The sequence below is a fragment of the Egretta garzetta genome, unplaced genomic scaffold (assembly GCF_000687185.1).
Source record: "Egretta garzetta isolate BGI_Z169 unplaced genomic scaffold, ASM68718v1 scaffold104, whole genome shotgun sequence".
Taxonomy (NCBI): Eukaryota; Metazoa; Chordata; class Aves; order Pelecaniformes; family Ardeidae; genus Egretta; species Egretta garzetta.
Window position 1 is genome coordinate 631,063 of NW_009259485.1, and position 17,367 is coordinate 648,429.

The following is a 17,367-nucleotide window of genomic DNA, read 5'->3' on the forward strand; positions in this document are numbered from 1 at the left end:
AGATTGTCTTTTGTGAAAACTTCATACTAACGAAGAACACAAAAGTTAAGATGTGTGATTTATATAATCACAGAATCATAGAGTGGTTTGCACTGGCAGGGACCTTTAAAGATTATCTAGTCCAACCCACCTATGACAGGCAGGGACGCACCACCCTCATAGTAAAAAAAATCTCCCTTATATATAATCTAAACCTACTCTCTTTCAGTTTAAACCCATTGCCTCTTGTTCTGTCACTACAGGCCCTGGTAAAAAGTTTGTCCCCATCTTTCTTATAAGCCTCCTCCAGACAGCCTGCAATAAGGTCTCCCTGGAGCCTTCTCTTCTCCAGGCTGAACACCCCCTACTCTCTCAGTCTTTCCTCATAGGAAAGGTGTTCCATCCCTCTGACTATTTTTGTGGCCCTCCTCTAGAACACCTCTAACAGGTCCATGTCTTTCTTGTGCTGCAGACCCCAGAGCTGGACACAATACTCCAGGTGGGGTCTCACTAGAGCGGAGAAGAGGGGCAGAATCACAACCCTCAACCTGTTGGCCATGCTTCTTTTCATGCAGCCCAAGATAAGGTTGGCTTTCTGGGCTGCAAGAGCACATTGCCAGCTCACAACCAATTTTTCATCTACCAGTATGCCTAAATCCTTCTCTGAAGCATTGTTCTCAATCCATTCATTTCCCATCCTGTATTAACAGTGGAGATTGCTAAACCCAGGTACAGGACTTTGTACTTGGGGTTGCTGAACTTAATGAGGTTAACAACTCTTCTTCCTCATTTTTGGTAGCCAAACAAGCGAGAGAGAACTTACTCCAAATGTATTTTAGTCTCTATATTAAGAATTTAAACTGAATTTCCCTCTGAAAGAGCCTCTCTTTTTTCATTGAGTAGGTAGGGAGCATAAAAAGTCTAACTTCTTATTTCACATATCTAAGCAACGTAGCCTTCCCAGAGCACAGATTATTTTATTCTTTATAGTGGTACAGTTTCAGCCCCAGGAGACTACACTATAGTTGTGAGAGCTTCACAATACTTCTGTGAGTTTTTTAGGAGCATTTACTCTTCTGGACTAGTAAATATTCCTTCATGAATTGATCTTGTCCATGTAACTCCCTAGTGAAGGTAGCATCATTTTCCTGAGAGAAAGAGAGGTGAAGCTGTCTGCTACATGTAAGCTGTTGTCTTTTCAGTCCATATCATGTGAACTATATCACCTCATGTATATGATATGTCATCTAATCATGATATATAGATAAGACCTGAAAGTATGCTGATAATTATGTTGTTCACCACAAGTGTGGGTCTTTGTTGCAGAGGATAGGTTCTACTATTGCTCATTTCTGACAAAAAGGTATATAGCACATTCTCCCTAGATCAAACAAGCTAGACAGATCTCATGGTTGACAGTATTAAATAATGCAGAGATACAGTAGTGTAAGAATAATTAATGTCTTATGTGTCTCCTTAGATCATCCACCAGTGTACTGTCAAGTCTATGCCGTGACGCAAGTCTAGACTGAATTTTCAAGAATATTAAACTTGCTTATATTTTTTTATTAATTAATATCTTCCTGAACTTGCTCAGGATTTAGATGATTGGATAGTGAATGTCAGTTTGTTATAGCTGGTGAATCTCTTAGTATTTATAAGAATAATGTTTCTGCAAACAATGGAAAGATGACTTATTTGACTGTCTTCTAGTTAGGATTAGTACCAGCCACCTTCCAGTTGTCATCGTTTGTCTTCCTAAGCTGCAAATGGCATAATTCAGATTTTTTGGATCACCATTTTCTTAGGGTATGATCCTCTTTTTTTGGTGAATAGCTATATTGAATTTTGGGACTTTTGGTAGGCAGTCTAGGAAGCCTTCTGAAAATTAACTATATTTTAAACAAAAATGCTTGGTATGGTCAATCTGAGGCATTTGTAGGTTAGTGTCCTCTACCTAGACACCGAAAGCCAAAGGTCAGGGCAAGACAATCTTTAATGAAACAGCTCATGCAAGAAGACAAGGGTAACATTGGACTCTGACCACATTTATGTCAAAAAGTCACAAACCCAGGATTTTTCCATTCTATTATAAACAAGGTATCAGTGAACTCCTTTTTCAATTCTTTAATAAAAGATCCATAAAGAGGCATTATTATTTTAAATGAAGTTATCATACCTGAAGGGCTTGTTCTGTGTATAAATATATATTTTATAGCATTAACATCACAGATACAAAGTTTCACAGAACTGTATATTTATAAGACTACAGATTCAAGCAGCAGATACGAGATAAAACTTACTTCCTGAGAACTTTTACAATATCAGAAAACTCTAAGGTGATGAAAACTGGAGATAAGAATACAAATCAGATCTCATGTGGAGGAAAACAATTATCACATGTCGTGGTTTAACCCGGCTGGCAACTCAGCACCACGCAGCCGCTCGCCTAAACCTACTCTCTTTCAGTTTAAACCCATTGCCTCTTGTTCTGTCACTACAGGCCCTGGTAAAAAGTTTGTCCCCATCTTTCTTATAAGCCTCCTCCAGACAGCCTGCAATAAGGTCTCCCTGGAGCCTTCTCTTCTCCAGGCTGAACACCCCCTACTCTCTCAGTCTTTCCTCATAGGAAAGGTGTTCCATCCCTCTGACTATTTTTGTGGCCCTCCTCTAGAACACCTCTAACAGGTCCATGTCTTTCTTGTGCTGCAGACCCCAGAGCTGGACACAATACTCCAGGTGGGGTCTCACTAGAGCGGAGAAGAGGGGCAGAATCACAACCCTCAACCTGTTGGCCATGCTTCTTTTCATGCAGCCCAAGATAGGGTTGGCTTTCTGGGCTGCAAGAGCACATTGCCAGCTCACAACCAATTTTTCATCTACCAGTATGCCTAAATCCTTCTCTGAAGCATTGTTCTCAATCCATTCATTTCCCATCCTGTATTAACAGTGGAGATTGCTAAACCCAGGTACAGGACTTTGTACTTGGGGTTGCTGAACTTAATGAGGTTAACAACTCTTCTTCCTCATTTTTGGTAGCCAAACAAGCGAGAGAGAACTTACTCCAAATGTATTTTAGTCTCTATATTAAGAATTTAAACTGAATTTCCCTCTGAAAGAGCCTCTCTTTTTTCATTGAGTAGGTAGGGAGCATAAAAAGTCTAACTTCTTATTTCACATATCTAAGCAACGTAGCCTTCCCAGAGCACAGATTATTTTATTCTTTATAGTGGTACAGTTTCAGCCCCAGGAGACTACACTATAGTTGTGAGAGCTTCACAATACTTCTGTGAGTTTTTTAGGAGCATTTACTCTTCTGGACTAGTAAATATTCCTTCATGAATTGATCTTGTCCATGTAACTCCCTAGTGAAGGTAGCATCATTTTCCTGAGAGAAAGAGAGGTGAAGCTGTCTGCTACATGTAAGCTGTTGTCTTTTCAGTCCATATCATGTGAACTATATCACCTCATGTATATGATATGTCATCTAATCATGATATATAGATAAGACCTGAAAGTATGCTGATAATTATGTTGTTCACCACAAGTGTGGGTCTTTGTTGCAGAGGATAGGTTCTACTATTGCTCATTTCTGACAAAAAGGTATATAGCACATTCTCCCTAGATCAAACAAGCTAGACAGATCTCATGGTTGACAGTATTAAATAATGCAGAGATACAGTAGTGTAAGAATAATTAATGTCTTATGTGTCTCCTTAGATCATCCACCAGTGTACTGTCAAGTCTATGCCGTGACGCAAGTCTAGACTGAATTTTCAAGAATATTAAACTTGCTTATATTTTTTTATTAATTAATATCTTCCTGAACTTGCTCAGGATTTAGATGATTGGATAGTGAATGTCAGTTTGTTATAGCTGGTGAATCTCTTAGTATTTATAAGAATAATGTTTCTGCAAACAATGGAAAGATGACTTATTTGACTGTCTTCTAGTTAGGATTAGTACCAGCCACCTTCCAGTTGTCATCGTTTGTCTTCCTAAGCTGCAAATGGCATAATTCAGATTTTTTGGATCACCATTTTCTTAGGGTATGATCCTCTTTTTTTGGTGAATAGCTATATTGAATTTTGGGACTTTTGGTAGGCAGTCTAGGAAGCCTTCTGAAAATTAACTATATTTTAAACAAAAATGCTTGGTATGGTCAATCTGAGGCATTTGTAGGTTAGTGTCCTCTACCTAGACACCGAAAGCCAAAGGTCAGGGCAAGACAATCTTTAATGAAACAGCTCATGCAAGAAGACAAGGGTAACATTGGACTCTGACCACATTTATGTCAAAAAGTCACAAACCCAGGATTTTTCCATTCTATTATAAACAAGGTATCAGTGAACTCCTTTTTCAATTCTTTAATAAAAGATCCATAAAGAGGCATTATTATTTTAAATGAAGTTATCATACCTGAAGGGCTTGTTCTGTGTATAAATATATATTTTATAGCATTAACATCACAGATACAAAGTTTCACAGAACTGTATATTTATAAGACTACAGATTCAAGCAGCAGATACGAGATAAAACTTACTTCCTGAGAACTTTTACAATATCAGAAAACTCTAAGGTGATGAAAACTGGAGATAAGAATACAAATCAGATCTCATGTGGAGGAAAACAATTATCACATGTCGTGGTTTAACCCGGCTGGCAACTCAGCACCACGCAGCCGCTCGCTCACTCCCCCCCCTCCCTCAATGGGATGGGGGAGAGAGTCGGAAAGAAAATAAAAGGTTAGAGCTGAGGGCTGAGATAAAGACAGTTTAATAAGAGAAAATAATAATAATAGTAATAATGAGGATGATAACAGAATATACAGAATATACAAAACGAATGATGCACAATGCAATTGCTCACCACCCGCCGACCGATGCCCAGCCCGTCCCGAGCCGCAAGCAGTCCCCGAGCCGCAAGCCGTCCCCGAGCCGCGAGCGACCGACCGAACTAACTAAGCCCCCCGAGCATGACGTTATATGGTATGGAATAGCCCTTTGGTCAGTTTGGGTTAGCTGTGCTAGCTGTGCTCCCTCCCAGCTTGTTATGCACCTGGCCGAGCAGGAGAAGCTCAAAAAGTCCTTGAGTAGTCTGAGCACTGCTTGGCAACAGCTGAAAACATCAGTGTGTTATCAACATTCTTCTGGTACTAAATCCAAAACACAGCACTATGCTAGCTACTGTGAAGAAAATTAACTCTATCCCAGCCGAAACCAGGACATCACAATATGTAGAACAGCGCAAATATTGAAAATAGAAAAAAAATTAAATTAAATATCAGAAAATAAAGGGGGGAAAAAAAGAGTTCAAGCTAATTCAGAAGGAATTTCACCATGTAATGTATCAGTCTGCCAGTGCACATCTTTTAGGTATCCAACAAAACAAGACAGAAATCTTTAATTTAGAGGCCTCTGATGAGCTGCAAACTCAGAATAGAGCAGATTGGCAGATGGAAGAAGAAATCAAAAAATATTGGTGTGTCTAATTGAAGATTGTCAGCTTTATAAATAACATATTTCAAATCCAGGAAAAATTCCCTCTGCGAAGATATGAGGACATTACTTTCTTCTGATAGCTATCATGTCTTGGTAGAACCTTGAAGTGATGTCATGGATATATAGTAATTGCATCTTTAGTGCTGCACATGAAACATTACTTAATAGCAATTACAGTCTCTCTTGTTGGTGAATAGTAGAAAAAAAAAAATCTTTAATCTCATGTATAGAAAGGATTTTTTTTCTAACAAGGAAAAACTGTTCTTTTATACTTTAAATCTTGGTTGGTTTTGCATAAAATTAGTTCCCCAGAATTACCCTAACATACATGCAAAGAGTATATAAAGTTTAACAAGTGGACATTGACATCCACTGTCAGTAGCATTATTGTGCATTGCTCCTCCTAATGTCATGAAGTCACGTCCTCATGATACCTTGAAGTCATGATTCTGGTGTTATTAGTCATTTTAAGAACGTATAATTGTACCTCTTTTTCAGATCAGCATGGTGAGCAGTGGGTCCAATATCGTAAAATTAAAATTAGATCATTGTAGTAACTTACTATAGTAATCTATTTAGTAGGATTCCTATCAGTAAATGCTGAAACTGAAGAAATTTGTATGACTCTTAAGAAGTTATGTGGGGCTAACTGAAAAGGATCTAACTTCAGTGCAGCAAAGCAGTATTACACTACATTTTTGTTCATACAAACTATGACGGTGTGCAGAAAAACTCTACCATAAACCATAGCACAGTTATATAATTCTCATACAAAAGAGCTTTTTGTGTTTGTATTGAAGATGCTGTTGTATTTTTTCTTTTTTCTTTTCCTTTTTTCTTTTCTTTTTTTTTTGTTGTTTTTATTTTTCTTTTTTCCCCACACTCATAATCTAATAAACTTACTCTAAGTTGCAGTCTCATTGGATCAATTCTAAGAATCCCAATTTTCTAGGCACACATAAGTGCACGGTAGGTAGCAATACACTACATGGAAGGTAGTTCTAAGCAGACTTCCACAGTAATTTCAGGAGATACCAGATGCAGGGTATCTTTCAGTTTCTTCTCACATTCTTTAGCATTTCCTGCCTGCTTCCAAACTGTCTCTTCCTTTGCTGGGAGCAGGTGAGGACAGCACAGAACAAAAAGAGTTTTCTGCAACTTTGATAATTTAAAAGTGAAACTATAAAGATAGTTCTTTCATATGCCGAAGAACTCCTTCATAGAAATATTACTTTTTCTTAAAATATAATTTTGCATTACAAAAGAATTTTTCTGTTACGTATGCACATATTTATGGCTAACTTGACTGTGCACATTACAAAAGCTATCTGTGTAATCTTTCATCATTAAAGCAGCTTCTATCATTAGATACTGTTTAAAAAAAACAAATGCTTTTTCTTACCTTATCACAGAGAGGGATTTGAAATTGGACTTTGGTTTTGGTTGGGGTTTTTTAGTTGGTTTTTTTTTGGTTTTTTTATTTGAAAATTATTGTTAACCTTCTGCTTTGGAAGGAAACCAGACATCTTTCAGAAGAACAAAGGAAAATTAAATAATTTTATACTCTGTAACTATCCTACATGTAATCTTGCCCAAAGAAAAGATATTAATCTTTCAGTTTGGTTTTGTGGTTGTTTTTTTTTTTTAATTTATATTTAGTTAAGAAACGTTCTTTTATTCATCTGTGTCAAATCTGCTTTCCTACTGCAATGGGACAATTTCTCTTTTACTTTAAACCCTGGAGGTTAGAAATGGCAGTTATGTGACCCTCTTAAAGAACAAATGTTTCATAGATATAGCAGGGATTTACATGTGTCTTCTGTGCTAATTTTTAACTATTCATCACCTCTTGTGAGACAAATGAGAGAAGAAAATATTTTTCCTCCAACAGGAGCCATCAGATTATGTTGTCTCATTAATAAAGGGTAGTATCTCATCCATCTATAATATAATAAATATGTGAGTGAAACTCCACACAAATGTAAAAATTTCATACAGCGGGCAGGCTGAAAAAATATGAAAATCATAATTTTTTACACAAGTCTGCCAGAAAATATGGAAAGCATACAATAGTTTCCTCAAATACCAAGAATATAAAAATAAACCAGTAACAAAATGAAAAACAAAAACCCACCCCAGGTCATTCAGTCCTCAGAATGCAACCATGAGGAGTTATACACTACTAAACCCACGGGGAAAATGTTCACCCTTATCAGGCCTGTTTGGATTCATCTTTTATAAACTAATTCAACATTAATGGAATAATCCCAGGTAAGGTATTTATGCAAACCTGACTATGGAATCCTCTAATTACAATAGGCTGAACTTTTAATTACACTTACTGTGCTCTCTTTGCTTACATGTATCACATAAAACGAAATACATTCTATTTTGGCAAAGAATTGCCTTCCGTAATTTTTAATTTCCTTTTTTTTCTGGTGTGAACCAAAGTGAAAATTTACTAGAATTTTAGTACTTTATTTCTCAGTTAACACCAACTTATTTAAATAGTTTTTCCCAGATGAATTAGGATCCTTTATTTATCTTAATCAGTGAACTCTTTGGAAATTCAGGGGAAAACAGCATCTTGTACATATTTCTGCATGGAGGAACTATTATATTCTAGTGGACCTTTTGAACATCTGTCAATATAACATTTCTTCATCCCTTTTAAGCTAAATGTCAAGTGCTAATTACTGAAATGAAGTATTGCAAAATGAGGAGTATTTATCATGGAGCCATGATTACTTTTGAGATGTGTAGTGAGTTTATGTCAAATACAGAAAAGCAAAGCGAACCTATTTTGTAGAAAAGAAAACATATACATAGACATATACTGAAAGACTGTCAACCTTTATACAGAATGTCTTTAAAATGTCTGGACATTTTTCTGGAGTGAGTGTGGTGAGATACTATCTATGTCAATCAAATTCCTTCTGCTTTAACTGGACAAACGGTGAATTTCACTCTCTCCTTTCAAATGCACTACCTTTCACAATAATGGCCTTATGAACATGTGCATCTCCCAGATTTATTTTCAGGTGCTTTCATATGTTGTGAGAGCATACTTCAAGATCAGGAAAGAAACGTATACAAATTAAATGAGAAGCCAAAGGAAAAAAGAAAAAGAAAGAAACATCTGCAGGGCATCAGTGTGAAAAAATGTTTAAGCTGCCTGTTATTAACTGCTCAACCTGTTTTATGCTGGGTTTCTGCATAATTATGTTACAGAGGAGGGGGGGAAGAACAGATGTTGAATAAAGATTGAAAATAAGAAAATGAGACTGTTAAAAAAAAAGTAGTTGTGCTTGCTCTCAGCTAGACATTTTTTGGCAAGGCTTTTAGACAGCAATCTATTTCTCAAATTCATTGCCCATTTCTGCTAGATTAATGTAAAACAAAATGTTTCTTTTAAAGTCTGATCAGTTGAACAATTACACAGCTCCAATAATCCCCAAGTCAGTCTTTCAGAAAGCAGCTGAATGTTTCCTCAAGCAGTTTCATAAATTAGATTAAATGAATATGATATCAGGTCAGAAACCCTATAAGCTCTTTCCATGGGAAGCTGTTGATAGCTTATGTAATTAGCTGGTTTTTTCGAGCTTTGCAAATACCCAAATAATCCATAGAAGACACATTTTTCACAATCTTTATGAAATAAATGTCACTAAACTATACTTGTGTGTTTTTCTTTCCCCTTTTCTCATACTTGTGTCACACTTTAAAGCAAACTGAACTACCATTTTTTAAGAATGTCTCAATTTTTTTCTCCACTTAGTTGATATTTTCTGGCACCAGGTTTGACTGCATTATGAAATTGCTGTCAGGATAGAGCTATCTAAAAAGGGAGCTGAAACTACATGCAGAGTTACTAAACTAAATAATTTGCATCACCACTACACTGTACACTCCTTTTTACTCTGAGTAGACCATTTAACTCAATTGGAGTTATTCCTGGATATACTCTGCATTGGCCCTTAACTAAAAGAATCATGTGCTTTAATGTAACTGCTACTGTACTTTTTAGAGATGTCTATTCAAAGGGTTAAGATAAAATCAGAGACCATTTTGGGAGAGGGATTCAGATGTGAAATAAATCCTTTCTCCAAAATTTTAATTTTCTTCTTGTTAGCTAAAAATATTTTATTTTTCAAGCATTCCCAACTTTGCTTTCCTTTGCTATCCTCACCCTACATACCATCACAAGCAGACTTCAGTCTCTTGAACTGCTGCTTTCAGGTGAGCAAATACCTCATCTGCTGGCTGTGTTCTCTTGTCATCCAAAATTTCTATGTGAGATTACAAATCTATGCAGGGTTTGATTTTGAAAAGTTGCAGCTTAAGAAGCCACAGCTCAGAACTTGATAGACTGTGTTATTTCTTGAAGAGCTTACAAGTAATTTGTTGAAGAAACAACATATTTGTATGCATTTTGTATTCAAAGGATTTGGACAGAAATTTAGTCTGAAAAACATATTTAAAATTATACTTTTTAGTAATTACACTATTATATTATATTATGTTATGTTACATTGTATTATGTTATATAGTCTTATTCTATTTTCTTTGGTCCTGATAGAGCTTCTGAAAGAAAGTATGCCATTTCAAAGAGGTATAGATGTGAAAAAAATGACCATGTGAACTTGCATTACTTTGAGTGTGTGGTGTGTGCATGCATGTTTTCTAGATATATTATTGCACAACCTTACTGTAATTGCAAGTGAATAGCAGCAGCTCAATGTTATAGTATGTTTAATACAGCAACTGTGCCATTACCACCAATTGCTATAGGAAAGCACGGTTCATGGGTACCAGTGAGTTGATGGATCTGTCAGTGGAATCAGAACAAATCTTTCTTATGATTCATTTTTTGCCACAGATAAGCCATAAAACAAAGACAGCAGATTGATGGAGGCTTAGTTTTTCTGCTCTTGTTTTAAACAGTAGATGTAGAACAGGTTCTTCTATTTTATAGCCCGAAGCTGAACTGTCAACATAAAAGATGTACGGACTTAATACCTGAGAGCTGGGCAGAAGAATTTCTTCCCACTTTTTTTAGAGCAGATTAAACACCACACAATATAGCTCATTACTACCTAGCGTAAATTTATGAAAAGGCAGTTTTTGCTAAAGCATGAAATACTTTGTCTTATTATTACCTACTTTACTGCAAGACACAGATTTCAGCTGAGAATGAAAAAGGTTTTCATTTATAATCTGCCTGTCCATATTGTTAGAAATTCTACACCTGACCAAAATATAAAGCTTGAAACATTATTTCTGCTTTTTGCCTGTGTGAGTGCATGTGACTGACTGTGCCTCACTCGGTGTCATGTAACTGCAGTCAGTATGCAATATGAGTTTATTAAATCTGTACTTCATGAGGATAAAACCCAGAACTGATTACAATATGAAAATTAAAATAACTAAAGGTGATAACCACTCAAATTTTGTTCAGCTTTGGAGATTAATTCTGTGGCTTATTTTTAGTTCTGGATATTTGTATTCAATGAAAAAATAAAATTGTGGACACTTCAGAAAACTGTATATCACCTATCAAAAGAGCATTGTATTGCATGTTTGGAAGGAGGAACAGAGGAAGATAAACTAACACACAAACAAAAAAACAAGATGAGAAACAAAAGACTGAATAATAAAAAAAAGAAAATTAAAAAAATTAAATAATATATTGCTTTTCACATATTTAGCAATAGTTTATATTTCATGAAAGCAAACATACTTTTCAGAAGTTATTTTTCCTGTTCATCACTACAGATATACATATATATTTCTAAAAGGAGAGCGTCTAGATGTGCATAGGATAAAAAGTCCTGATGTGTTCATGTCAGCTCGCCTCCTTTTGAGTAAAACCCTGGAGGTGTGGAAGAACTTCATTTACGCCTTAGCTAGAGTCCAGTTTTGGACATATTTTAAAATTCATCACATTTATTTTTCCCACAAAGCAAAATTAATTCTTAATTTTAGATTGTGGAAGTGGTTACTGTTACGTAGTTTTTCTATATATTTATTTATGACAGAGCCAATACTGGTAAAACAGTCTTCAAGTAAAAATGTTGTACTGAAATGCATTCTGGTTTAGAGCTTACTGGAGACAAAAACTTCTTCTGTGTTACATAACCTTTTTTTTCCAGTTTTGCTTAATACCAGTTTATAGGAAAAAAAAAAAGCAAATAAACAAAGCCACACATAATACAGCTGAGCTTAACCACAACCATTGAAATAAGCTAAAAGTTACGCTTGAAGGGATTTGTGACTTAGTGAGAAAAAGAAGGTGGACTGGCAGGTTTTGATAATCACTGATGTTATTTTTATTTTATTTTGGTTTTAATAACGTTTTGCCTTTCAGCAAACAGATATGTACAAGACATTCCCTCTTACTGCATGTTTGCCAACTTGTATTATGTACCTACTTGTAAATTTTTGTTTGTGTTTTGAATTTTTCAGAGTGGCATATTGATAAATGTTCCATTTTAGAAGATTTTTTTTTTCTACTCATGTAGAAAATGGCATACCTAAGCTTGCTAGGTTTAAAGTTTGTTGACTTGAAAGTTTCTATTCATAAATTTCCCTTCCATGTGTGAACTGATCTTTGTTGCTACTTAAAACTGTATCCAAATAAGTGATATTTATTGTGGACTGAAGGTTTATGATATAATGCATGCTGGAGAATGATAAGTCTACACTTTCAATTCTGATTTAGAGAAACAGTTCTCAGCAGAATTATTTCCCCAGCTTTCAGCCTTTTTCCACCCTAATCTTTATATTTTGATCTGATAGAAATATGTTGGCCTCCTATGGTTAATTTTGTCCTGTAATCTCTTGAAACTTCTCTTTTCTTGTCTTTTGCTCCAAGTATGAGCGCACAGAAGTTAATCTGTTCAATTATTTAAATAGGAGATCTTTTTCCTTATGGAATGGGTAGGAATGCAAGCAAGTTAACTTAAATTAGTTCTTTCTTGACTGGTGCAGGATGATATGGTTTTCATTAATCATGTGTGAGTGTGTAACACAGCTGGGCACAACAAGCTGGAGCATGTCTTCCAGGAAATTTCAGAACAGCTTTCTTGAAAACTGCTGTGAAAGAAATAGCACATTTTTGTAGCAAGACTGATTAATCAAAATAGGACTTTCCTAACACAGAAACACAAAGAATCTAGTAAGATATCAGTTCTGCAGCTCTGTTCATAATCACAGCCATAATTCTGGCAGAATGTCTCAATATAGAAGACTGCATTAAGGGTAGGGAACCAAATATTTTCAAGTATTTCTGCCTAAATATGATAACCTATATCTATATTTAGACATTTGGAGTGCAATTTTGGTCCACATTCATGCACCTAATTAGGAATGGGATTCAGATCAACTGTAAATATCTACATTAGCATGTGCATGGTGTTAACTCTCTTAAGTAGGTCTCCATGTATTATAATGGGAAGTTAGACATCTATATGTCATATGGACACCTTCCTTGGAGACATGCAAGTGTCAGAATCTGGGGCTATGTCCCACTTACATTCCTTACTTAGGTGTAAATGTACGTACCTGTCTGTGTGAACAGCACAAAGCAATACTACATGCCAAGTGGAAGTGCCTGAGTTAGTTCAGTATCAGAATCAGCCTGGACACATTAGTGCATCTTTTTAATCAGACTAATCTGCTTCTCAATGGGAAGTAATTTAAACATATTTTACATTGATTTGGCCAGAAAGTGATACTTGAAAAACATAGCAAATAAGTCTATGATAGTATTCATGATCTCCTATATGCCTTTCCAGATATTTAAAAAAAAACCAAAAAAATCCTGTGTAAGGAGATCAGTCTTTCAACAACAGTTCTGGAAAAATAATTTTTTTTTTTAGATAAATTTTCAGGTTTTTTTAGAAATAACTCCATTAAATTGCAATCTGCATCTGCCCGTTTCCCTGATTACCTGTAACTTCTGATCCAGTATCTATCCAAGGACACAGGTCTCAAAAATAAGTTTCCACAAATTCTGTTCATATAGACAGCTGTAACAGACTATACAAGTGCCCAATATAAGTGAAAAACTGATGTCACAGATTATTAGACACTGAAGACTCCTGACTGAAGAAAGTCATTAACAGTGCCCCAGTTACTGAGAAAGCTTCAAGCAGATTGCGCCTTCCAGGACACGTTAGTCAATAATAATACAAAAATGTGCAGAAAATAAGCTTTAATTAGTTCCATTGCTCATGGAATTATGTGTTATTGTTAGCATATTATCTTTTTAGACAGTGCAACAGAAACAGGTCTAATGAACAGAATTAAGCGCAGGAAGACTAACAGCCTTGTGGAGAAGCTCAAGAAGGACAAAACTATCATGCCCAGGAATATTAGTGCAACAATGATAATGAAAGGCCAGTAAATGTGCAAAACTATTTAGAGTTTTGAAAAAGTTTAAATTTCCTTTGGTGGCAGATGGAAATTCAGTAGATAGAATTGTCAGTGAAATGACACTCCAAAAATCAGGGACAAACAATCTGACTTCTGAGGCCCTTAAGAGGCTGGCAAGACATTTGATTTGCAAATACTGAAAGAATATACATGCATTTGATACAGGGGGGTAGTTATCTTTTTCTTTCTATTCTCATATTCTTTAAGCAGACAATTTTTATTTAGAAGAATAAATTAGAGACGAGTAGGTCCTCAGCTTCTCCTGATCTACTCCCAGGTCCACTTCACTGAGCGATGGATTCCTCATGCCTCTGGGAAGTCTTTGTAAGAGAAAAGGAAAATGCAAGCAACACCAAAATGTTTTGAGAATGCTACAGATTTTGCTCTGTGCTTGAGAAATAAGCAGGTTGTTCTTGGTACAATTATCAATTACTCACAGTTATCACCAGTTTTATTCATGGGACAGGATATACTTCTACAACAGAATAAGATTACAATATCTGTCCTTTCTAATGCCTTATAGCATCTTGTTAAATTATCCTCTATTTGTGATTCTTTACCTGCTTTTACTCAAGTATCTCTAAAGTTGTTTGTTAAGAGAAACCATTTTAACAGATGCCCTTGTGCTCTCGGAAGAATGCATTATGGATATAGAATTGCCTTCACACTTCTTACAATCACCTCTTTTCACCTCTTCATGGAGCGAATACCTCCAGCTTGTTGCAACTGCACTTGATTGCAGCATAGGAGGTCTACAGGGTCAAAGCTAGTCTTGTATCTTTTGTTCTGTCATACAAGTCCTGGGAGCTTTACTCTCATACTTAGAATTTTAACATGTTTTTTCTGTAATTTTTTAATTGCTTATATAATTGTTAGTAGGGTAATTAAGTACTTTTAAAATAACTTTTATAATTGTTAATAGGATAATTAAGTACTTTTCATACATTTGTTATATAAATGTATGAAAATGTATGTATTGTAGACACAGCTTTGTCTCTATAATTGTCGTGATTTAACCCTAGCCAGTGAGTGAGCACCACATGGCCGCTCTTTCACTCTCCCCCAGTGGGATGGGGGAGAGAATCAGAAGGGTAAAAGTGAGAAAACTCACAGGTTAAGATAAAACCAGTTTAATAAGTAAGCAAAAGCTGTGCACACAAGAAAAGCAAAACAAGGACGGGACAAGGGGTAATCGTTTCAAACTAAAACAGGGTAGGTTTAGACTGGTTATAAGGAAGAAATACGTTGGAACGAAGGTAGTGAAATGCTGGAACAGGTTGCCCAGAGAGGTAGTGGAGGCCCCATCCCTGGAAACATTCAAGGACAGGTTGGACGGGGCTCTGAGCAACCTGATCGAGTTAGCGGTGTCCCTGCTCACTGCAGGGGGGTTGGACTAGATGACCTTTATGGGTCCCTTCCAACCCAAACCATTCTGTGATTCTGTGATTCACTACTTCCGATCAGCAGGCAGGTATTCAGCCATCTCCAGGAAAACAGAACTCCATCACGTGTGACCGTTACTTGGGAAGATAAATGCCATAACTCTGAACACCCCCCCTTCCTTCTTACCCCAGTTTTTTATTGCTGAGCATGATGCCATATGGTCTGGAATATCTCTTTGGCCAGTCAGGGTCAGCTGTCCTAGCTGTGTCCCCTCCCAACTCCTTGTGCACCCCCAGCCTACTCCCTGGTGGGGTGATGTGAGAAGTAGAAAAGGCCTTGGCTCTGTAAGCACTGCTCAGCAATAATGAGAACATCTCTGTGTTATCAACAAAACAAATTAGCAGGTAATGATCTTGAAAAATTTTGGGCAAGGTTGAATTTTCACAGATGAAATTAATGTCTGAACTAATAGCAACTTTTCTGTCACAATTATATGCCCTCATTCAGGAAGATGTTGCGTTCATGTTTGATTTAGTCATGTGTGATCCCACTGAAAATGAGGGAAATTGTATATTCTTTCTGAAAGCCTATAAAAAATGGAAGATTAAAATATATGCTATAAACAGTTGAAAAATACATTTGATAGAACTTACCCTAGTAAGCACCCAGAACTCCTGAAGACATTGAAAGAGGTCACAGAATAAATAAGATTTTTAAAAATAATTCTGCCTTTTTCCTGTCACAAACACTCGTCATTTCCCATCATTTTTGTGGGTAGAGAGAGGCTTTAGACAGGCAAAAGAGATCTTAAACTCAGGTGTGTTTTAACATTACTACATTTTAAGATAATCACATGGCATGAGTTAAGGATTTTATCTATATTACAGATCTGTTCTCAGAAGGCCTTACATTCCCCATTGCAGCCTTTCAGTTAGTCTCTCAAAAAGTTGGGAGTAGCTGATAAATTCACTTTAATGTTAAATCAAGTACCCCAGCAGGTTTCTCTTAATATGATTGCTTCTCAGGGAGCTTAGCTCTAGAGGTAATACCTCCCAAACGCAACTTTCTGCAGGGAACACGTGGGCCTTTGGAGCTGATTAAAAGAACTGTCTGTACCAACACAGCTTCTCACCATTAATAAAGTTACTTCAGATCATGACAGAGATCTCATTCCCTTGGATGGCTGTCCATCTAGTTTAATTGATTTTAATTGGAAGCCTTAGGTCCTTCCACAAAACAGATTCCACGAATATGATGAATGATCCTAGGAACAAAGAATGTCATTAAACAAGCTGAATTTAACCCTTCCCTTTAAACATTGTCTTTTGGGATTCCCAAATCCTATTGGCAGACAGATTGCTGATTAATAAGTAGGAGGGGATTAGCTAGATCTGCATTGACTATGTCTTTAGAGAATGCTAACAATAACGCCAGTTCTGTTTGTCTGCCTCTAGGAAATGAACAAAGAATATGTTAGATGCAAAAGATGAACAACAGGATTTAATGTGGTAAATAGATGCATGTCCCTGCAGAAATCAGATAGTGAAGCAGAGAGAAAAATCCTAACAAGAAAATGCTGCTTACTACTTACAAACAGTTGGCCTTAATAGGCAGATTGTCATTGACCTTCTGTACAGGATTACGGTTCTGCTAGAAGGAAGACTTGAATTTTAGATCTATTCATCCATGTCATCAAAGATGCATGTTGTCATCATAGCTAGAGCAGGCTAACTGTGACATTGAAAGCTTATAGAAAATGCTGTATTTTCCTTTCCAAATGTAGAAAATAAAAAGTGACAGAAATATACATATCCCTCACTGTGCAAAATGCTTTATTCTGTATTTATACTCCACTTTGAATTCCTGTTTGAAATGAAATAGGCAATTATATTCATGGATAATATTTGCTGATTGTTTTATAAAACAGATTCTCACAGTAAGCAAAATAAATATATTACTTTAGATATGATTCCTTCAAAGAAAGATTGCAAACAAATCAATTTCTAATTAATTAATCCTAGGAAACTTTAGGGAAGACATTTTACACAAACATTTATATTTAATACAT

At 36.1% G+C, this 17,367-nt stretch overlaps 1 protein-coding gene across 1 annotated transcript in view; it reads left to right on the forward strand.

Annotated features, from left to right (window-relative positions):
• Positions 1–17,367, forward strand: part of PCDH17 (protocadherin 17) — an 89,320-nt gene that overhangs the window by 55,782 nt on the left and 16,171 nt on the right. The window contains exon 5 of the mRNA XM_035892772.1: positions 9,636–9,719. Coding sequence (XP_035748665.1) covers positions 9,636–9,719 — 84 coding nt within the window. The remainder of the gene's footprint in view (positions 1–9,635; positions 9,720–17,367) is intronic.